The sequence below is a fragment of the Canis lupus genome, chromosome 28 (genome assembly GCF_003254725.2).
Source record: "Canis lupus dingo isolate Sandy chromosome 28, ASM325472v2, whole genome shotgun sequence".
NCBI lineage: Eukaryota > Metazoa > Chordata > Mammalia > Carnivora > Canidae > Canis > Canis lupus.
In genome coordinates, this window is record NC_064270.1 from 27,164,470 (window position 1) to 27,188,769 (window position 24,300).

The window sequence follows — 24,300 nt, forward strand, 5'->3', positions numbered from 1 at the left end:
AGGACTCACACTTCTTGATTTACTAAAATGCTGCAGTAATCAAACAGTGTGGTCCTAGGATAAGGACAGACATATAGAAAAACAGGATAGAACAGAGAGCTCAAATATAAACCCTTTTGTATATGGTCAGATGATTTTTTTTATAAGCGTCCCAAGACTATTCAATGGGAAAGGACAGTTTTTTCAACAAATGGAGCAGGGAAAACTGAATACCACATACAAAAGAATGAAGTTGGGCCCTTACCTTATACAATATACAAAGATTAGCTAAAAATGGATGAAAGTCTTAAGAAGTAAAACCACAAAGGTCTTACAAGAAATCATACAGGAAACATTTCATCATGTTGAGTTTAGATGTGATTTCTTGGATACCAAAAACAGACAACAAAAGAAAAAGAGACCAATTGTATATCATTAAAACTAAATCTTCTGTATATCACAAAAAAGAATGAGTTGTGTTTTTTATGGAAGAAAATATTTGCAAATCTTATCTTTGATAAGGGATTAATATCCAGAATATTTTTAAACCAGTAGGGCTTGAACTCACAAACCTGAGATCAAGAGTCATATGCTCTACCAACTGAGCCAGCCAGGTGCTCCTACATGTGCAGAATATATGAAGAATTATAACTCAAAGCCAATAAATAAACAACTCAATTAAAAAGTTGGCAAAGGACTTGAACAAACATTTCCCCAAAGGTATGGCCATTAAGCATATGAAAAGATGCTAGTCATTAGAGAAATGGAAATCAAAACCATAATGAGATACCACTTAACACTCATTAGAATTCTATTATCAAAAATATCCAAAGTCTCCACAACATGATATTCTCACAAGTTTCAGGATACAATCCAAAATTATTTGACCTCTGAAGAATCAGTGAAATGTGACTTAGTGTCAAAAGAAAACCATGAGATGCCAAACCCCTAATGATCTAGATATTGGAATTATCAAATACTTTATAGCAGCTATTCTTGAGCTATGCTCAGTGAGATAAGGAAAATGCACTTGTAACAGATGAAAAGATAGATCATCTCAGTGGAGAAATAGAAAACGTAAAAAAAGAAAACATTAGAACTGAAAAATCAATTATTTTAAATAAAAATGTCACTGAATAAGCTTGATAGCAGAATGGAACTGATAGAAAAGCCAGTGAACATGAAGATAGATTGATAGAAATTGTCCAATCTTGGGATCCCTGGGTGGCGCAGCGGTTTAGCGCCTGCCCTTGGCCCAGGGCGCGATCCTGGAGACCCGGGATCAAATCCCACATCGGGCTCCCAGTGCATGGAGCCTGCTTCTCCCTCTGCCTATGTCTCTGCCTCTCTCTCTCTCTGTGTGTGACTATCATAAATAAATTTAAAAAAATTAAAAAAAAAGAAATTGTCCAATCTGAAAAAGAAAAGTTAAAATTAAACAAAAAATTAGAAACATAGGGACCTATGGGACAATTTTAAAAGGTCTAACATTCAAGTAATTGGAATCTCTGAAGGAAAGGAAAGAGAATTGTCAAAATATATTTGAAGAAATCATGGCAGAAAATTTCTTAAATTTTTGAAAAGACATTAATTTGAAGATTCAAGAAGTTCAGCAAACCCAAATAAGATACCTTCAAATAGATCTATGCCTAGCTATTCAATAATAGTCAAACTGTTAAAAAACCAAAGAGAAAGAGAAAACTTTGAAAACGGGGAACAATAACTCTAATGATTATGTACCTGTCACTAGAAATGATAAAGTCAAGAAGACCGTGGAATAACATCTTGGAAGTGTTGAAAGAAAATTTTTCTATATCCAGTGAAAATATCCTTAAAAAAATGAAGTTAAAATAAAGACATTTTCAGATAAATAAAAATTAAGGGAATCCATTGCCATCATGCCTGAATGACAAGAAATGCTAAAGAAGTCCTCAAAATAGAAGCAAAAATGATAACAGAAACTCAGATCATGCTGAATGAATTAAACAGAAATGGCAAATATATAGATAATTATGAATACCTCTTTTTTAAACTTTAAAAGCTACATGTGACAATTTAAGCAAATAATATATTGTCTTGTGGAATTTATAATGTATGCAGAAGCAGTTTGTATACATGTATACCATATGCATATATGACAGCTATAACATAAAGGACTGGAAAAAGAGACTGGCAAATGGATCTAAACAGCCCTATGTGACTTTCAGGAAACCAGGAATAGAGGGGAACTTTCTCAACCAGATAAAGAATCTGTTTGAAAAGCTTACAGCTAATATTACACTTAATGGTGAAATATTGAATACCAATATCATATGTAATGGTAACATATTAAATGCATTCCCCAAAAGGATTGAGAATAAGCCAAGGATGCCCATTCTTACCACTTCCATTCAATACAACTCTGGATGTCCAAGTCATTTTAACCATTTCAAGGAGACAAAATAAATTTGCCTCTATTTACAGGTTACATGATAATTTACATAGAAAATTATAAGGAATTTATAAAACAATTACTAAAATTAATTCAATATAGTAAGATTATAGAATACAATGTATATATTTAAAAATCCATTGAGAGGCACCTGGATGGCTCAGTTGGTTAAGCCTCCAACTTGATTTTGACTCAGATCCTGATCTCAGGGTCATGAAATCAGGTTCCACACTGGGAGTGAAGCTTGCTTAAGATTCTCTTTTTCTCTTTCCCTATACATCCCTCTCCACTCTCTCTCTCCTTCTCTCCCCACCCCACACAAAAAAACAACAGTTGAATTTTTATATATTAACAGCAAACAATAGAAAAGTGGAATAAAAATACCATTTAAACAGCATCAAAAAAATAGAAACAAATTTAGCAAAAGACATAATGGACTTCTACACTACAAACTACGGAGAATTACTGAGAGAAATTAAGGAAGACCTTACATAAATAGATCTACCAAGTTCATGATTAGAAAATTCAGTTTTGTTAGTAGATCAGTTCTCTTCAAATCATAGGTTTAACAGAATCTCAGTAAAAATCCTAAGTTTTATTAAGCCATGACAAGCTGATTCTAATATTCGTCTGGAAATGTAAATCACTTAGAACAGCCAAAACAATTTTTTAAAAGAACAAAATTTAGGGATTTATACTCCCTGATTTCAAATTTTGCTAAAAAGCTATAGTAATCAAGATAATGTGTCACTGGCTTAAAAATAGGCAGATAGGTACCATTCGAATGAAAGAGTCCAGAAATAGCCTTACTCATGTGAAGTCAATTGATTATCAACAACAGTAACAAGACAATTCAGTGAGGAAAGGAAATTCTTATTCAGTAAATGGTGCTAAAACAATTGGACATCCATTGCAAAACAATGATTTCTAAATCTTACTTCACACCATATTAAATATTAACTCAGAATGGACATACATGTAAACATAAAAGCTAACATCATGGAACTCCTAGAAGAAAACATAATAGGAAATCTTTGCTATCTTGGTTTGGATAGACAATGATTTCTTAGATGGGACACAGAAACATGAACCATAAAAGTAAAAAAAAAAAATACATTGGATTTAAAATAAAATTTAAAAACTATTAGGAAAATCAAAAGACAAACCACAACTTGGAGAAAATATTTGCCATGCATATATCTGCTGGTGTACTGTTACCTAGACTATGGTGAACTCTTACAACTTAATAATAAGGCAACAAAACTTACTCTAAAAGGGGGAAAAGGGCAGCCCCAGTGGCCCAGAGGTTTAGTGCCACCTTCAGCCTGGGGTGTGATCCTGGAGACCTAGGATCGAGTCCCACGTTGGGCTCCCTGCATGGAGCCTGCTTCTCCCTCTGCCTGTGTCTCTGCCTCTCTCTCTCTCTCTGTGTCTGTCATAAATAAATAAATAAATAAATAAATAATCTTTAAAAAAATTTTTAAAAAGGGGTAAAGATTTGAACTTCACAAAGGGGCATACACTAATGACCAATGAACATTTGAAAAGATACTCAGTATCTTTTAAAATACAAATTAAAACCACAATGTTATATCACTATACATGCATTTAATTAAAAAGACTGGTCATATCAAGTGTTGGCGATAAAGTGGAGCATCTGAAATTCATAAGGTATGATGGGAATGTAAAATAAATGGTACAACTTTGGAAATTGTTTTTCAGTTTCTTAAAACATTAAACATACATTTGCTAGGTGACCCAGCCATTCTACAACTAGATACACCAGAGAACTGAAACATACATCCACACTAAGTTTTTAGTAACTTTATTCACAGTAGCCAAAAACGGAACAGAACATAAATGTCTATTAAGAGGTAAATGGGTAAACAAAATTGGTGTACCCATGCAGTAGAATACTCAAAGATAAAAAATAACAAATCTACTCACACACAACATGGATGCATCTCAAAATGATATGATGAGTAAAAGAAGCTAGACACAAAAGAACACATATACAATACAAAGTGTATGTGACAACAAGCAGGCAAGTGACAACAAGCTGATCAGTGGTTGCCTGGACCAGAATGAATAAATTGCAAAAAAAGTAGAGGAACTTTTCAGGATTGGTAGAAATATATGGTTTCTTGATTGTGGTGGTGGTTTCATGAGTATATGACAGCCAAAATTCAAAGAATTATATGGATGTGGATGTACTTTACGTAAATGATTCCTCTAAAAAAGTGATAAGGAAAAAAGTCCTTGATACCAGAAAGTACTGTTGTAGGCCTCTTTTTGTATCCTTTCTTCCAGAAATATGCATTTATTTTAATAGATTTACTTCCATGGTCCTGGTACTGTTGGTCTTTGTACTTTCACAAAGCCCATCTCTACGTATATCATAACATTTACATATGAAACTTTAAACTCTGTAATGGCAGGACTTTGTTTAGTTTAATGCTCTGTCTCCAATAGTATGAGAGAGAGAGAGAGAGTTATGAATCAATGACCGCTTCAAAAGGAGACATGTAAAATGAGGTGAGAACATATAATAAGAGAACTTAACCTGGACTAGGAGTTAGGGAAGATCTCCCCAAGCAAGTGACCTTCAGACTGAGACCTTAAGGGTGGTAGGAATTAGCCACATGACAAATCTGAGTGTAAATATCAGTAAGTCAAGAGCGCTGAGGGAGATTTAGGCTGAGACTGTTAAATTTGGGAGTCACCCAGGAAAAATGTATTGAAAGAAAATAATAGAATCCTGAGGAACACCAGGATTTTCAAAGGAAGAAGAAGAAAAGGGCCAGGGAAGAATGTAAAAGGTAGGCAGGAGATCACCTGTGTGAAATGGAGATCACCTTGGAGACCACCACCGTGTTTGAGGGAGTGATCAGCGCAAGTTAAATGTTGTCAAACTGTCAACCATAAATACTAAGACACAGCCATGAGAGGTCTCTGGTGATCTTTAGGGGAAGGAACAGATGGGGACAAGAAGAGAGGAAGACAGAGGCCATGTTGTAATGGGTTGAGCAGCGGGATCAGAGGAAATGGTGATCATTAGTGCCCAGAAGCCCTTGAAACAAAGTTTCTCTGGATGGGAAAGTCCAGTAACCCAAGGGAATATGAGGTCAGGGGAAGACTTTTAGTGGGGAATGTGTTGTCCTTTTTGCATTTCTGTTTCTTAGATGGGAGATTTTTGAACATATTAAATACTGATGGGTCGGAGCCCATGGAGAAGTAGAGTTGAAAATTCCAGAGAGAAGTAAAGTTCCCAGAGAAGATAGGAAATGGTTCACAGGTGGAGGGACGGGTGGTGATTTCAGAAGAAAACAATACAAAATAAAAATCAGAAACAACCTACATGACCATCAATAGGGGCCTCTAATTATCCGAATATATATCTCCCTATACTTTAGTGACTATATTTCTGTGGTAAAATCTAATGAAACTGCTAGGTTGACAAAAATATCGAGAGAATTAATGCCAAATTATACTCCTTAAAGCACTGAGTTAGTCAATTTACCTACCAACCTATAGGAGAGAACTTGCTTTCCTAAATTAATATCCTAAACTACTAACAATCTGGGCATTATCACTGACTTTAACCTTGGCCCATCTGACAAGCAAAAACATTATTGTTATGTTGATATAATTTACATTTCTTTGATATTGCATGATGTTGAATTTACTTCTCTGAATTTATTGATCACTTAAATTTCTTTTTATTTTCCTGTGACTAATCTATTCATATTCTTTGTTCATCTTTCTACATTTTTGTTCTTACTGATTTATATGAGCTCTTTGTAAATTTAAGGAAGTTAGCTAGTTATTTAATGTCGTGTATTATAAATTTTGTGTTCTAATTTACTGTTTACCTTTGAAAAATTAGTAGATGACCTTTAAAGGACGAATTAGAGTTTGTTGTGCGGATAAAGAGAGGAAAGATATTCTAGGTAGAAACAGCAATATTAGCAGTGTTATGGAAGAATTGTAGCCATATGTTGAGTACTATGAAATATTTTAAATATGCTTTACTTATGAATGATAGTTTTCTTATTATCTCATTGGGAAGCTTGTTTTACTTGGTGATGTTACATTATTTTGAATTCTCTCTTGGTAGTCTAACCATCAATTAACTCATTCTTTTGTACCCCATTGTTGTTTAATGAATCCTGGTCCGTTCATTAGAGACAGTTTCTAGATGGCCAAGGGAAGCCTGTTGGAGCTTAAAATTGACCATATGAATTGCTTCTTGGCCTTTTGGTTAAGATCAAGTATAGTATCTGTTCTTGTCAGTTTAAAATTGACCATGTGCTGCTTAAATTTTGATTACAGACACAAGTTAATAATTGCTGACATATTTAAAGCAAAGCCTAAATGGTTAAAATGTGGGGTTTTTTGTCTATTTGTTTCTAGAAATGAAGTCAATGGAACATGATAGTGGCCAGTTAAGTGAACTTCAAAAACAAAAGAGTGAATTAGAACAAGAATTACTTACTGTGCAGAGAAAACTTAAAGGTATTATCTTTATGAGCTTAGTTTACTTTGCTGATGAATATAATTATATACACATAACAGGATCATATTATTATTTCAAACTGTACTAACCTATTGGGATATAGTGTTATTATTGGTGTAAAACAGGAATGGGAGGGCACCTGGGTGGCTCAGTTGGTTAAGCATCTGCCTTCAGCTCAGGTCAGAATACCAGGATTCTGGTATGGAGTAGGCATCAGGCTCCTTGCTCAGTGAGGTGTCTGCTTCTCCCTTTCCCTCTGCCAGCTGCTCCCCCTTCCTGTGGGTGCATGTGCTCATGCTCCCTACTATCTTTCTGTCAAGTGAATAAATAAAATCTTAAAAAGAACCAGAAATAGATAAAACACTAAAATGAACAGAATTAGATCTGGTATTTTTAATGTCATAAATTTTGTCAAAATCTTTTTTGTGCCTTTAATTGCTATATTAAAGTAGAAAAATAAAAATCATGAGTGCAGGCATTTTACATGAAGCATCAAAAATTAGAGTATTGTTCTTATGAATGAGTAAAGTTAATTAACTCTTATGTTTATTTTTTTAAAGATTGTAAGCACTTTCTTAATTGTTTAGTTTTTGAAGATAAAAAGAATGAAGCCATTTGTACTACCAAATACCTAGAGGCAGAAAAAGTAAAAATCAATGAAAAGCCTCAAAGTGATGCAGAATGCTTAAGGTAAGTATTTCCTACTATATTTTGGTATAAAATCTGGTAATTTTTCAAGTTGTCAAACAGATTTCAGCATAAAGCTAAATGTGTAGTGATTTTTTTAAGTTCCAGTTAAAGACATTAATTCCTTCTATGTGCATTACAAAATATGCTAATGAGAAAATGCTTCACTACCTAGAAAGTGCTACGTGTAAGTTTCACAATGCATGGGGTTGATAATACTGAAATCAATTTTATCTTTTGTTTTACCTCATGGACTCGGTGTTCCTCACATCTCAATAGATTGAGACAGAGTATTGGTTTCACAACTCTCCTTTCTGTTATTCCTAACTTTTTTTTTAATGATTGAAATTCTTTTTTATCTTTCTAGATTTCAGGGAAAAAGAATCACAATCTACTATTTTACTTGAAATCTATTACTTTTTGTGCTGAAAGAATGAAATGTATTTTCTATATAGAATATTGACCTGCTCTTTATGTATTTGGATAATGAAAGAATGGCTGATGTTTGAAACAGCATAGTCATACACACAAGGAGAAAACCTTCAGTTTGTTAATTTTACTATTATTTATTAATAATTCAATGCTATATTTGCTGGCTTAATTTCTAAGAAGTTCATACACTTTCTAGGCTAAATATAAGGAAAGAAGCCTCATTACTGAATCTATGAGAAGCAAATGAAGCCTTCTCTTACATAAATCATATAGAAATATGTCCACTAGAGCTGAACAAATGCTTCATATTAGCAGTATATTGCCTTAGGCCATAATTTTAGTAGATTGTGAGAAAATATTTGCAATTTAATTTTATGTTAAGTTTTATAAGCATGAAATATCAATCTCTTGGGTGATATGTGTGATGCAGAATGAGTTTCTGTAATGACAATCTGCTCATTGACTTTTTTTACACTTTTAAAAATGATAATGCCCACTGGTATCATTATGGTTAGTAGTGTAAGGGCCTCCGATGTGAACTCCAGTTTTGTGGGTTTATCACACAGTCATAAAAATTTGCCCTGGGTTAAAATTAAACACACAAAGTCTGTTATAGAGTGTTTTTTTCCTTCACAGATGGTGACAGAGGAAATTTGAATAGAAAGAAACAGTAGTTTAGATACATTGTCCATTTTTTGCATTTTAGCAGATGCCAAATAAAATGCCAGTATTTTGCCAGTTCCCACGTTAAATTATTTGGTATGTGTAAATTAGTTTGCTAACTGATATGTTCCATAGACGTTATTTCAAGTATAAAGAACCACGTCAAAGTATAAAGATTTTTGGAAATAGGGCCATAAGCCTTATAATTAGTGCAATAACAAGAAACTAATGATGGCAAGAAACAATGTGACATTTATTCAACATCATGAAGGCCAAAATTAAATTGGTTTTATCCTTAAGTTTTGAAATGTTCTTTTCTGTGTGTTCAAATGTATACTGAAATCTGTTGCCTTTTTCTTAAATTTTCAGGTTTAACTGCTATTGGTATATATGCCATTTTATAGCAGAGTTCTCAAACTTGGCACTTTGACAGTTTGGTACAGGTTATTCTTGGTTGCAAGAGGGCAGTCCTATGCAATTTAAGACGTTTAGCATCATTTCTGGCCTCTACCTACTAGATGCCAGTAGCACCTACCACCCCTAGCTTTGACAACCAAAAATGTCTCCAGACTTTGCCAAATGTCCCCTGGGAAGAGAGGGGTGCGCAAAATTGTCCCCAGTTGAGAACCAGTTTTATTTTAAGGTTATTATAATTGTACGTCTACTTTTATTAAACTTTAACCAGTAAGAAAGCAATTACAAAAAATTAATATTAGTTTATTTCACTGAGCTTATTGTTCCTACTTTTAGTAATTAGAAAATTCTATGCATATTTTATTCTGTCTATATTATTGGAATTCTTTCATAATGATTATGGTCTTTTTTTTTTAAGTTAATCTGTCATGTTCAGATTATTTGTTGGACTCTATCTTGATGCCATCCATTAATGTAGAGAACCAGTACTTACATTCACAGTGGTTTAATAGTCTCTGCTTTAGGTAATCTTTTCCTATTTATAAATACCAAGATGTTTATTTATTTAAAAGATTCTATTTCAAAAAGTATGGGATCATACTTAACATATGTTAACGCAGCTAACTTGTAGAATATTGCTATGATTAACACTTAAGTCAAAGATTGAATTAATTCATTAGAAGCTCCCAGAAAGTTGTATAACTATCTCGTTTTTTTCATATAGTTCAGGGAGGAGAGAAATAATAAACATCAGGTTCTTGAGAGGCAGTAAGCATAGAAGTTAAGATTATAAACCCCTTGAAACCCTGCTCTGCTAATTTAGTAGTTAGTAACCTTGGACAAGCAATTTAACTTGTCTATGCCTCAGTCTGTACATCTGTCAATGGAGGTTCACAATAGTACCTACCTCACAAGAGTATAGTAAAAATTAAACGACTTAATATATATAAAGCCCTTAGAACAGTGCTTGGAACATAGTAAATGCTATATAATTAGATATAATTAAATTATATAATTATTTATGATTGCATTTTTATTTCATATTATCCATGAGCATTTCATGACTTTCAGACTTCTTTCTCATTTTTTCTTCCACCTTTTTTAAAATTTAAATTTAATTAATTAACATATAATGTATTATTAATTTCAGAGGTAGAGTTCAATGATTCATCAGTCTTACATAATGCGCAGTGCTAATTATATTAAGTGCCTTCCTTAATGTCCATCACCCAGATACCCAGTTATCATATCCTTCAACCCCCTTCCCCTCCAGAACCCCTCAGTTTGTTTCCTAGAGTTCATAGTCTCTTATGGTTGTTTCCTTCTCTGATTTCATCTTGTTTTATATTTTCCTCTCCTCCCCTATGATCCTCATTTGTTTCTTAAATTCCACATATGAGTGAGATCGTATGGTAATTGTCTTTCTCTGACTTGTTTCACTTAGCATAATACCTTCTAGTTCCATCCACATCATTGCGAATGGCAAGATTTCCTTTTTTGATGGCTAAGTAGTATTCCATTATATATACCACATTTTCTTTATCCATTCACTGTCGGTTGACATTGTGACTCTTTCCATAGTTTGACTATTGTGGACATTGCTGCTATGAATATTGGGGTGCAGGTGTCCCTTCGGATCACTGCATTGTATCTTTGGGGTAAATCCTTAATAGTGCAATTGCTGGGTTGTAGGGTAACTCTATTCTCAACTTTTTAAGGAAACTCTATCCTGTTTTCCATAGTGCCTGCATCAGCTTGCATCTCCACCAACAGTGTAAGAAGACTCCCCCTTTTCTGCATCCTTACCAATATGTTATTTCCTGACTTGTTAATTTTAGCCATTCTGACTGGTGTAAGATGGCATCTCTTTATGGTTTTGATTTGTATTTCCCTGATGCCGAGTGATATTGAACATTTTTTCATGTGTCTGTTGGCCATTTGTATGGCTTCTTTGGCTGTTCATGTCATCTGTCCATTTCTTAATTGGACTTTTGTTCTTTGAGTGTTGATTTTGATAAATTGGTTGCTGCCTGTGTTCTCCTCTAGGATTTTGAAGGATTCCTTTCTCACATTTAGGTCTTTCATATATTTTGGGTCTATTACCTGCCTTTCAAGAACCTGAGGTTTATTATTTCTATCCTCCCTGAACTATATGAAAGAAATAGATCAGTCATAGTTATACAACCTTCTGGGAGCCTCTTATGAATTAACCCAAACTTCAATTTAAGTTTTAGTCATAGCAATATTCTAAACAAGTTAATTGCCTTAGCATGTATTAAGATGACCCAAATATGGTATAAGAAAATGATCCAGTTTCATTCTTCTGCATGTGGCTGTCCAATTTTCCCCACACCATTTGTGGAAGAGACTGTCTTTTTTTCCACTCAATATTCTTTCCTACTTTTCAAAGATTAGCTGACCATAGAGTTGAGGGTCCATTTCTGGGTACTCTGTTCTGTTCCATTGATACATGTATCTGTTTTGGTGCCAGTACCATACTGTCTTAAAGATTACAGCTTTGTAATAGAGCTTGAAGTCCAGAATTGTGATGCCACCAGCTTTGATTTTCTTTTTTAGCATTCTTTTGTCTACTTGAGGTCTTTTTCTGTTTCCATAGAAATGTTAGGATTATTCCAGCTCTGTGAAAAAAAAGTTGTTGGTATTTTGATAGGGATTGCATTGACTGTATAGATTGCTCTAGGGACTATAGACATTTTAACAATATTTGTTTTTCCAATCCTTGAGCATGGAACATTTTTCCATTTCTTTGTGTCTTCCTCAATTTCTTTCATGAGTGTTCTATGGTTTTCTGAGTACAGATCCTTTGCCTCTTTGATTAGGTTTATTTCTAGGTATCTTATGGGTTTTGGTACAATTATAATGGGATCGACTCCTTAATTTCTCTTTCTTCTGTCTCATTATTAGTGTATAGAAATACAACTGATTTCTGTGCATTGATTTTATATCCTGCCAGTTTGCTGAATTCCTATATGAGTTCTAACAATTTTGGAGTGGGGTCTTTTGGATTTTCCACATAGAGTATCATGTCAACTGTGTAGAGTGAGAGTTTGACTTCTTCTTTGCTGATTTGAATGCCTTTTATTTCATTTTGTTGTCTGATTGCTGAGGCTAAGACTTCTACTACTATGTTGAACAACAATGGTGATACTGAACATCCCTGCTATGTTCCTGACCTTAAAGGAAAAGCTGTCAGTTTTTCCCCATTAAGAATGATATTCTCTGTGGGCTTTTCATATATGGCTTTTATGATATTGAAGTATGTTCCCTCTGTCCCTACACTGTGAAGAGTTCTAATCAAGAAAGGATGCTGTACTTTGTCAAATGCTTTTTCTGCATCTGTTGAGAGGATCATATGGTTCTTTTCCTTTCTTTTATTAATGTAGTATATCACATTGATTGATTGATTGATTTGCAAATGTTGAGCCACCCTTGCAGCCCAGGAATAAATCCTACTTGGTCATGGCTAATAATCCTTTTAAAGTACTGTTGGATCCTATTGGCTAGTATCTGTGAGAATTTTGGCATCCATGTTCCTCAAGGTTATTGATTGTAATTCTCCTTTTTGGTGGGGACTTTGTCTAGTTTTGGGATCAACGTAATGCTGGACTCACAGAACAAGTTTGGAAATTATCCTTTCATTTCTATTTTTTGAAACAACTTCAGAAGAATAGGTATTAGTTCTTCTTAAATGTTTGGTAGAATTCCCCTGGGAAGCCATCTGGCCCTGGAATTTTGTTTGTTGGGAGATTTTTGATTACTGCTTCAATTTCCTTGCTGGTTATCAGTCTGTTCAGGTTTTCTGTTTCTTCCTCTTTCAGTTTTGGTGGTTTATAAGTCTCGAGGAATGCATCCATTTTTTTCCAGATTACCTACTTTGTTAGCATATAGTTACTCATAATATGTTCTTATAATTGTTCTTATTTCCTCCATGTTGATTGTGATCTCTTCTCTTTCATTCATGATTTTGTTTATCTGGTTCCTTTCTCTTTTCTTTTTGATAAGTCTGGCCAGGGCTTTATTGATCTTATTAATTCTTCCAAAGAAATAGCTCCTAGTTTGGTTGATCTGTTCTACTGTTCTTTTGGTTTCTATTTCATTGATTTCTGCTCTAATCTTTATTAATTCTCTTCTCTTGCTGGATTTAGGCTTTATTTGCTGTTCTTTCTCCAGCTCCTTTAGGTGTAACATTAGCTTGTGTATTTGAGATCTTTCTTGTTTCTTGAGAAAGGCTTGTATTGCTATATTCTTCCCTCTTAGGACCACCTTTACTGTATCCCAAAGGTTTTAAAACGCTGTTTTATTTTCATTTGTTTCCATGAATTACTTTAATTTTTCTTTAATTTCCTGGTTGATCCATTCATTCTTTAGTAGGATACTCTTTAATATCCATGTATTTGACTTCTTTCCAAATTTCCTCTTATGATTGAGTTCAGGTTTCAAAGCATTATCATTTGAAAATGTGCAGGAATGATCCCAGTTTTTGGTACCAGTTGAGACCTGATTTGTGACCCAGTGTGTGATCTATTCTGGAGAATACCATGTGCACTTGAGAAGAATGTATATTCTGTTGCTTTAGGATGAAATGCTCTGAATATATCTATGAAATCCATCTGGTCCAGTGTGTCATGAAAGGCCCTTGTTTCCTTATTGATCTGCTTAGATGATATGTCTATTGCAGTGAGTGTGGTGTTAAAGTCTGCTCCTATTATTGTATTATTATAAATGTATTTCTTTAATTTTTTTATTAATTGGTTTTTATAATTGGCTGTTCCCATGTCAGGGGCATAAATATTTACAGTTGTTAGATTTTCTTGTTGGATTATGATATAACCCTTTAATTATAATTTAGTGTCCTTTCTCATCTCTTATAGTCTTTGGTTTGAAATCTAATTTGCCTAACATAAGGATTGCTAACTCAGCTTTCTTTTGATGTCTATTAGCATGATAAATGGTTTTCCACCCCTTCACTTTCAATCTTGAGGTGTCTTTGGGTCTAAAATGAGTCTCTTGCAGACAGCGTATCAATGGGACTTTCTTTTTTATCCTAATACCCTTTATCTTTTGATTAGGGTTTTAGCCCATTTACACTCAGAGTAACTATTGAAAGATATGAATTTAGGGCCATTGTATTATCCATAAAGTCACTGTTCCTGTATATTTTCTCTGTTCCTTTCTGGTTTATGTTACTTTGGGAATCTCTCTTCATGTAAAGGTTCCCCTTTAGCATTTCTTGAAGGACTGGTTTAGTGATCACAAATTCTTTTAGTTTCTGTTTGTCCTGGAAGTTTTTATCTCTCCTTCTATTTTGAATGACAGCCTTGATGGATAAAATACTCTTGGATGCATATTTTTCTCATTTAGCACCCTGACTATATCATGCCAGTCCTTTCTGACCTTCCAGGTCTCTGTGGTAGGTCTGCTGCCAGTCTAATGTTTCTACCCTTGTAGATTACAGACTTCTTATCAGAACTAATTTCAGAATTTTTTCTCTTTGTCTCTGAAATTTGCACATTTCACTATTATATGTTGAGGTGTTGACCTATTTTTATTGATTTTTGAGGGGAGTTCTCTGTACCTCCTGAACTTGAATGCCTGTTTCCTTTCTTAAGTTAGGGAAGTTCTCTGCTATAATTTGTTCCAATATACCATCTGCCCCCCTCTCTCTTTCCTCTTCTGGGATCCCAATCATTCAAATATTGTTTTGCTTTATGGTATCACTTATCTCTCGAATTTCACCCCTCATGACTCAGTAGTTGTTTATCTTTTTCTCAGCTTTTTATTCTCCATAATTTTGCCTTCTATATCACTAATTCTCTCTTCTGCCTCATTTATCCTAGCAGTTAGAGCCTCTGTTTCCTATTGCATCTCATTAATAGCCTTTTTACAATTTCAATTTGATTAGATTTTAGTTCTTTTATTTCTCCAGAAAGGGATTCCCTGGTGTCTTCTATACTTTTTTTCAAGCTCAGGTATTATGTTTATAATCATTTTTTCTGAACTCTAGTTCTGACATCTTACTTGTAGCTATACTGATTAGGTCCCTAGCAGTCAGTACTGCCTGTTGTTCTCTTTTTTTGAGGCAAGTTTTTCCATCTTTCATTCTATCCAGAGAAGAATAGATGAACGAGAGGACAAAAGACTAAAATGGCAACAATGACCCAGAGAAATATACACTAAACAAATCAGAAGCAACCTGAAGCAAAAAATAAATACATAATTTTAAATGAAATTTTTTAAAAATAAAAGAGAGTATATAATAAGACAGGTGAACAGAGCAATACACTGGATCCTGTGTGTATTTGGTCTGTTTGCTAGAAAACTAGATCACAAAATTGTAAAGAAAGAAAAACTTATATATGTACAAAAATAAAATTTAATACAATGAAAATTAGAGAGGGAGACAAACCATGAGAGATTCCTAACTCTGGGAAATGAACAAAGGGTTGTGGAAGGAGAGGTAGGCAGAGGGTTGGGGTAACTGGGAGTCAGGCACTGAGGAGGGCACTTGATAGGATGAGCACTGGGTGTTATACTATATGTTGGCAAATAGAACTTTAATAAAAACAAATTAAAAATAAATAAATACAATGAAAGGATAGAATGTAGCTGTAAAAATTAAAATCAAAGACAAAAAAAAAAGAAGGAATATAAGCAGACAGGTGAACAGAACAGAACAATACACTAGATTCTGGGTTTATTTTGATCTGTTTGTTAGAAGAAACTGAATCCCAAAATTGTAAAGAAAGAAAAGCTTTTATTATATATATATAATATATATATATATATATATATATATACACACACACAAAAATAAAATTAAATGCAATGAAAGGATAGAATATAACTTTACAGTTATATCTTATAAATGAAAATTTAAAAAGACTTGCAGAAAGTAGTAACTTTTCTATTTGTAGAGTTGCAGCAATTCTTTTCTTAGAACTCCAGTTGAGTTCACAGGTGTTCAGAATGATTTGTTGCTATCTAGCTGAATTCCTGGGACCAGACAAAACTAAGGTCTTCTACTCCTCTACCATCTTGGACTCCTGACCCCTGTCTTTTAAATGCAAGGTCTCCCTAAAGGTTGATTATCTTCTTTCTTTGTACTTTTTTATGGGCTACCTCATATGCTTAATGGTTTTAGTTATCACATATAGACAATTTTCAAATGTTTGTCCCAAATCCCTCTTTCAGAAGCTCCAATCCTGAATTCCCAACAGATTAATATAAACATAGATCTGAAGTGATGTTGCCCTGATTAAATAAACAAAAAAGTAAAAATAAAAATTTTATCAGAAGTTCAAAGGTCTTTTCTATGCCAAACCACCCTGAACATGCCCAATATTGTCTGATCTCAGAACTTAAGAAGGGTTGGGCCTGGTTAGTACTTGGATGGGAAAATTCCAAGAGATCTTCATAATCTGTGTCTTTCCATTATCTTCCTGCATTTTTTTCATATATCCTATACTACTAGTGCATCAGAATACTATTTATGAAATTCTGAATATGCCACAGGACTTCACTCCATTTTCTTCTCCATGAACTAAAATAAAACTTAGTCTTAAAGCTCAACTCACATGTCATTTTTTTATGGGTTTTTATGGGTCAAATCTAAAATGTAGTGGGCATTTTTGATGTATTTACAAATATTGTCATTCTCACCCTACCCTAATCCATTACCAAGTTTTGTTGCTTTTGCCTGGAAAATATTTCTTGAATCCTTCCAATTCTCTCTTCCCATTGCTAACATCCTAATTCTAGCTACCACCTCTCTCACAGTAACAATCTCTCTTCTTCTCCCTGTTCATGTACTCTTGGATCAGTCAATCCATTGTAAATTGAATCATGTCACTGAAGTCGTTCACTGGCTTCCTAACGAACATAATAAAACCTAACGTCCTTAGAATGGCCCTGTCACGATATGGCTTCTGACCACTTCCCTGATGTTATTTTCAGCTGTGACCCCCTCTTCATTCTGCTCCCTCAAGAACTTCAAGATTTTTACATTTAAGGACCTCTGTCTCTCTGTTTCTTTCTCTTCGAATGATCTGTTAGCCCCTCTGCCTTCCTATCTCCTACCTAGGTGGAACATATACTATCTTTTAGATCTTGGTTGAAATGTTTCCTCAAGAAGCTCTCTCTTACTCTGTGATCTAAATTGTATTATTTTTTAAAATAACATCCTACATATTTTTCCTTTATAACACAGATTCTATTTTGTAATCACATACTTACATGATTTATTTTGTTAGTGTCTGTCTCTGTCATGTGCTCAACAAGAAAAGAGATCTTGTCTACTCAGTTTACCATTGTATACTCATGTTCTAAGACATTGGTACAGAGCTTGGCATATAGTAGGTGTTAAATAAATAAATGAATAAATTAATGTAATAAATTATGGAAGGCTTCCTGTATCGTTCCTTTCTCTGTATTCATAGAGCATATGTTTATAGTTCTGTAATCATATTCTATGATAGTTACATGCATCACTCAACTGGGAATTCCCTCTACTTCTTGTTCATTTTTCTATCAATCTCACATCTAGCACAGTCAAGGGCACACCAAATAAATATTTGGTCTGGAGATTGAGTCTCCATATAATTTAATTTTCACTACAAAGAAGATACAAATCCTTCACATATTTTCAATGTTATTTGCAAAAATGTAGCATATTTTCATCACTGGGATAGCCCCATGGAATTCTTTTTCCACTCCGGATTTTTTTTTCCATGTGGAAAAAGCTTTATACGTTTAACCCTCCCAACTCTCCCTAACACCCTCCTTTCTTTTTGGAAGGGGGGGAGAAGTGATTCAATCTGACTGGTAAATTTAGAAGGGTAGACAAGCACAGCCCCTTTCCTTGCCCTATTTCCTTGGAACCTGGCCTGCCTCAGAGAGTGTATGTTCCTCCCTACTCCTCTATCCCTTAACTTTTACAGTGGTAGGAACCCATAAGAGAAAGCCTGTGGCATCCAACTGTGCTGGTAATGGTGTATCTTAGGTTAGGCTAATCCTGGGGTTCAATACTAGTAAGCCCTTTGCTTGCCACATTCTCCACTATCTCTTATATTCCTAGTACATGTGATATCTTCTGCTTTCCTTATTTCTCAGTTGGGCAGAATTCAGGCAGAGTGTTATATATTGGACCCTTTCAAACTCCCAACACCTATTATTATTATTTTTATTATTGCCCAACACCAGGGTCACCAAAATACAGTTCTTAATCATGACTTTTTATTGGCTCCAAATAGTGACATACCAGACAACTTGAAACATTTCAGGCATTTTCCTTACCCATGAAACTTCTTTGTAGAATGCTTTTACATTTTTTTATAACCAGTATTTGTGCCTGTTTAATACAATAGGAAGTTTATTTCAGAAATGAAGCTGCAAAGTCAATAACATGGGATTTTCCATCTGAACTTTTGAAGATAGTGTGGTTTTGTGAAGAGATATTTGCAATGGAAACTGCACAAAAGTTAATACACACCTCCTACTGAGAGACTCTAAATGCATTAATATGAAGTAGTAAATCAGTGCTGTTGCCTTTTCAGTGAGAAAGTCATCCAGTTAAGTTGGTTGTAGAGGTCACATTGATGGTCCTTCAATTTATAAGAAAGCATAAATACATGATGGTATTGAAACACTCCCAACCTCTCTAAAAGATACACACACACACATATATATGTATATATATATATATATATATATATATATATATATACACACATTTATAATTTTTATTTTACCAAATGTTTATAGGTGTTTTTAAATTATGAAACTAGGCTATGCTGACAGAATCCAAAATTCAAACACTATATGAAAATATAAAACATCAAAGTCTTCTCTCTTAACACCTTACTCCAGAAACCCCCTGTGTAACCATTGTTAAAAGTTTAACATGTATCTTTTCAGTGTTTAACATGCATCTCTTCAGTGTTTGTGTGTGTGTACATACAAACATGCCACTGTGTATGTGTTTAGCATAAAATGGGATCACACTTACTGGTCTGTAATTTACTTTATTACCTAGAAAAATATTATAGACATTTCTCATGTTTGTGCTGATCAACTTCATCCTCTTTTAATGCCAATAATATGGAAATCCCATATTGATATAGCCTTTCTCCCGCTGATAGATGTATAAGAGTTTCTAAACTTTCATAATTGAAAACATTTTTATACATGTATCCTTAAATAGTTGTGGCAGTGTTTTTATAACATTATTTGGAATAATTATTATTTAGTAGAGCAACAGGAATTGTTATCCAGGCTACCTGAGGAAATAATGCACAGGTATTTTGCCATACTCTGTATATCAACAAGAATGAACTCAAAATGGGTAAGTGTAACAAGACCTCAGCATTAAAGTTTCTGGAAAATACTAGCCAAATAATTATATACCTGTAGCCAATCCAGGCCATCTCTCTCTCTTTTTAACATTTATAAAATATGGAAATCCCCATTTAATTCCAGCATTATTCTTAGCTCTGTGTTTTGTTGAATATTTCTGTTGACTCTGTATCTTTTCTAGTAAAACTTCATCATTTATTCACTAACAGAAGTGTCTTTATAGCATTGATTTTGTAGCCTTCAAGCTAATAGAGATCTCCTGTTTTGTGAATTTTTGGCACATACTATAGTTATTAAAGCTTCTAAGTAAATACAAGGGAAATTTTGATGACAGAATCAATTGATTATTTTAAACATTATATTCTGATGTAAATGTGACTATTTGTAGATGTTCCTAAACTTCAAAATAATTTTATTGTACAGGCCATGTATAATATTAAAGTAATCATTTTCAAAAATCACTCATGTCTTTTATAGAAAACAGATTTTTTTTTCCATTTTCATCTATTTACCTTTACAAACAACCCCTTTTGGTATGGGGGTAGGGAGATGATAGGAAATACATTGTTAAAGAAGGTGCCTAATTCAGCTCACCCAGGATTTGAAATAAAAGAGATGCTGGCAGGACCCATCCCTCTTTTACCTCCTTCTAAGCAGATCTCTCTGATTCAGCCTGATGTACCTGTGAAGGTTATGACCTGTCTGCTGGTGGCCTGGACTGAAGGAAGACATAATTAGAACACTGAATTCTGCTTTCACACATTCAACTTTTAAACTTACTTTCAAAAGTAAATTGTATATGAAAGAGAGTGACCTTTATGTCTTCAAAGAGAGTATTTGTGTTTAAATGGCACTAAAATAATTTTAATATAAAATAATATAGAGAAGAATATAAAAGTCAAGCCTTGAAAACACTGGTGAAAAGTAGAAAGAACTACTTAGCAAACCTCTGGTGTGATTAAGAAAACCAAAAAGGATAAAATTAATACACTTAACATATAAGATTTAAAATTCCACAGTAACTTCTTGCAAGATACATCCACGAAGGCAAAAGAAACAAAAGCAAAAATGAACTATTGGGACTTCATCAAGATAAGAAGCTTTTGCACAGCAAAGGATACAGTCACCAAAACTAAAAGACAACCTACAGAATGGGAGAAGATATTTGCAAATGACGTATCAGATAAAGAGCTAGTTTCCAAGATCTATAAAGAACTTATTAAACTCAACACCAAAGAAACGAAAAATCCAATCATGAAATGGGCAAAAGACATAACAGAAATCTCACAGAGGAAGACATAGACATGGCCAACATGCACATGAGAAAATGCTCTGCATCACTTGCCATCAGGGAAATACAAATCAAAACCACAATGAAAAAAAAAAAAACAAAAAAACAAAAAAACAAAAAACAAAACAAAACAAAAAAAAAACCACAATGAGATACCACCTCACACCAGTGAGAATGGGGAAAATTAACAAGGCAGGAAACCGCAAATGTTGGAGAGGATGTGGAGAAAAGGGAACCCTCTTACACTGTTGGTGGGAATGTGAACTGGTGCAGCCACTCTGGAAAACTGTGTGGAGGTTCTTCAAAGAGTGAAAAATAGACCTGCCCTACGACCCAGCAATTGCACTGTTGGGGATTTACCCCAAAGATACAGATGCAATGAAACGCCGGGACACCTGCACCCCGATGTTTCTAGCAGCAATGTCCACAATAGCCAAACTGTGGAAGGAGCCTCGGTGTCCATTGAAAGATGAGTGGATAAAGATGTATGTATACAATGGAATATTCCTCAGCCATTAGAAATTTCAAATACCCACCATTTGCTTCAATGTGGATGGAACTGGAGGGTATTATGCTGAGTGAAGTAAGTCAATCGGAGGACAAACATTATATGGTCTCATTCATTTGGGGAATATAAATAATAGTGAAAGGGAATATAAGGGAAGGGAGAAGAAGTGTGTGAGAAATATCAGAAAGGGAGACAGAACATAGAGACTCCTAACTCTGGGAAACGAACTAGGGGTGGTGGAAGGGGAGGAGGGCGTGGGGTGGGGGTGAATGGGTGACAGGCACTGAGGGGGGCATTTGACGGGATGAGGACTGGGTGTTATTCTGTATGTTGGCAAATTGAACACCAATAAAAAATAAATTTATTATAAAAAAATTTAAAATTCCACTTGTCAAAAAAAGTTCAGCATCATGGAATGATAAACTGGGAGAAATTTATAGTAGTTATTAATATAGAAATTTATTGTAGTTATGACAAAGGATAACAGCTTACCAAATAATCAACTGATAAAAAAAATCAGTCAGGAAATACAAAATCAATAGTTCTCATTTCATGTATTTATCCAACCAACATGCATTGAATGCATACTTTGTATCTCACACTATGCAAGTTAGTAGGGATAGGAGGATGAATAAGTCAAATGGTAAATCAGTTATACTGTTTATCAATTAAATGCAAATTAAAACCACTGACTATAATTTTTCTATCAAATTTTGAAAGACAGGGGCACCTGGATGGCTTAGTGGTTGAGCGTCTACCTTTGACTTAGGTCATGATCCAGGGTCCTGGCATGGAGTCTCCTGGGATGGAGTCCCTCATCGCGCTCCCCACAGGGAGGCTGCTTCTCCTTCTGCTTATGTCCCTGCTCTCTCTCTCATGAATGAGTAAATAAAATCTTTAAAAATATTTTTTGAAAGACATTCTTAAATTCTTAATGACATTCTTAAGTACCAAAATTGGCAAGGGTGTGGTACAGAGTTAATTCATATATTGCTGAGGCAGTATACATTGTATATATTTGGAATGTACATAATTCAGTGTAAGCATCTTAATTTTTATACCATTTAACCTAAAATTTACACTTATGAGCTCTATCCTAAGGAAAATAATTCTAAGTACAGAAGAAATTTTATGTACAAAGATATTCATAGAAGTATTGTTTGTGGTAGAAAAATACAGGAACAACTTAATTGCTATACCATAAATGAATGATTAAGTTAACTCTGGTGTAACCACTTGGACTACTATGTATTTATCTTATATGGTATTAATTGGCATGTAATTAATTGGGAAAAATATAAGTGATAATGTTAAGCAAAAGAAAAAAACTGGAAAGTAAAGTTGTATAATCACCATCATATGGAAACAAAGACCACAGTGAAATATACCTAAATTTCAGTATCATTTGAGTTTGTGTACTAGGACTTTGGGTGAAATTTTTCCTTCTTTCCACTGGTATAGTACTTGTGTACAGTTCTATAGCTAAAAAGAATATTCTTTTAGTAAGTTGTTTTAGTAGAATATTCCTAAATTTTAATATCATTTGAGTCTGTCTAGTAGGCCTTTGGGTGAAATTTTTCCTTCTTTCTACTTAAATAGTTCTTGTATACAGTTCTATAGCTAAAAAGAGTATTATTTTAGTAAAGGCTTTTCTGTAACACTTAGAAGTAACTGAAAAGAATGTGCAGGAAATCATAAAAATACATGGAACATAAGTTTTGCAAAACTAACTAGCAGTATTGGCCCATCCTCGTAATTATTTGATGATTCAGAGAAGGGTGACAATAACCAATGCAAACTGCCCTGAGTTATTGTGCAGTAGGTGAAGGAAGTCCTTCTTGACTCCTGTAGGCAATCAGTCTATGCACTGAAGCATGAGATCTGCTTACCATTATATAGCTTTGGCTAGTTGCAAATGTATTAATATTCATACCATTATTATCTAGCCTCTTTTAAAGCTAGCAACAGCAATTTTTTCGTTAAGTGCAGATCTAAATTCTACAGCTTGATTATATGCTGAATAGTGAAATACTTCCTATAATTCCGTCTAAATGCCCTCCTTAATTTCAGTAGTCTCTCATTCTCGCGGCGCGGATAGCTAACTGAAAAGGAAAAGTAGTAAACTGCCCAGTTCTGATGGACATGAAAAATCTTAGGGAAACTTCAGTTCATTTAAACTGAGAAGGGGAGGAGAGAGTATGGAAAATATGGTAGGAAGAAAGATCACTACCATTTTATTTGAAAGATAAATATATTCAAATGAAGCCTGAAGTATATTGTGTAGCTCTCCACAGTACATTGTAATTCTCCGTTTAACTTTCCACTTACTCTTTAAAAATATCCATTACAAAGCTTTTTATGCTTGTGTAAACATCTAATGCTCAAAATTAATAACTTGTTCTATCTTTCATACTTGAGCATTCCTTCAGAATTCCTATTTACTTTTAAATTCATAAGAGTTCAGAACACAGTGAAGTTCACATATATAGGGTATTGTTTCCCTTCCATCCCTACAATTTATGTCTGTCTTCCCTATGTGTAAGTTGTAAAGTATAATAATATAATGAGCACCTGTGAACTAAACTAGATTATAACCAGTAACTTGCACATGGGCTACTCTTTTATTCCATACCCTTCCTTCCTCATGTAATTCCTGTCCTATGTTGTGTTTCATTTTCTTGTGTGTGCATTTGTGATATGGCATTTAGTCCATTTTCCTATATATAATTTTCTTTATTACATTGTGATTTATTTAAATTTATGCCATATATTTATGTATATGATCTGTCTGCATATTGGTTATTTTCTTTTACTCCTGAGTTGTGTAAAAATGGTATGATACTGTTTGGGATTGTTTCTAAACTCATCCATGTTGTTTTTTTGTTTTGTTTTGTTTTGTTTTCATCCATGTTGTTGAGTGTGAATATATCACAATTTTTTCCCCTTTTAATGTACATTTGGGTTATTTCTAGTTTTTGTTTTAGCAAACAGTGCTTTTGTGATTATCC

General features: G+C 34.0%; 1 protein-coding gene and 1 pseudogene across 3 annotated transcripts in view; both read left to right on the top strand.

Moving 5' to 3' along the window:
• CCDC172 (coiled-coil domain containing 172) overlaps positions 1-24,300 on the top strand; it is a 58,586-nt gene that overhangs the window by 27,867 nt on the left and 6,419 nt on the right. For 2 of the 3 annotated variants that reach the window (XM_025467342.3, XM_049103371.1), the window contains exons 6-7: positions 6,824-6,925; positions 7,514-7,616. In XM_025467342.3, coding sequence (XP_025323127.1) covers positions 6,824-6,925; positions 7,514-7,616 — 205 coding nt within the window. Of the gene's footprint in view, positions 1-6,823; positions 6,926-7,486; positions 7,617-24,300 lie in introns of all 3 variants that reach the window. The other variant, XM_025467343.3, reaches the window with a different exon arrangement.
• On the top strand, positions 6,652-6,784 carry LOC112672650 (U2 spliceosomal RNA; annotated as a pseudogene).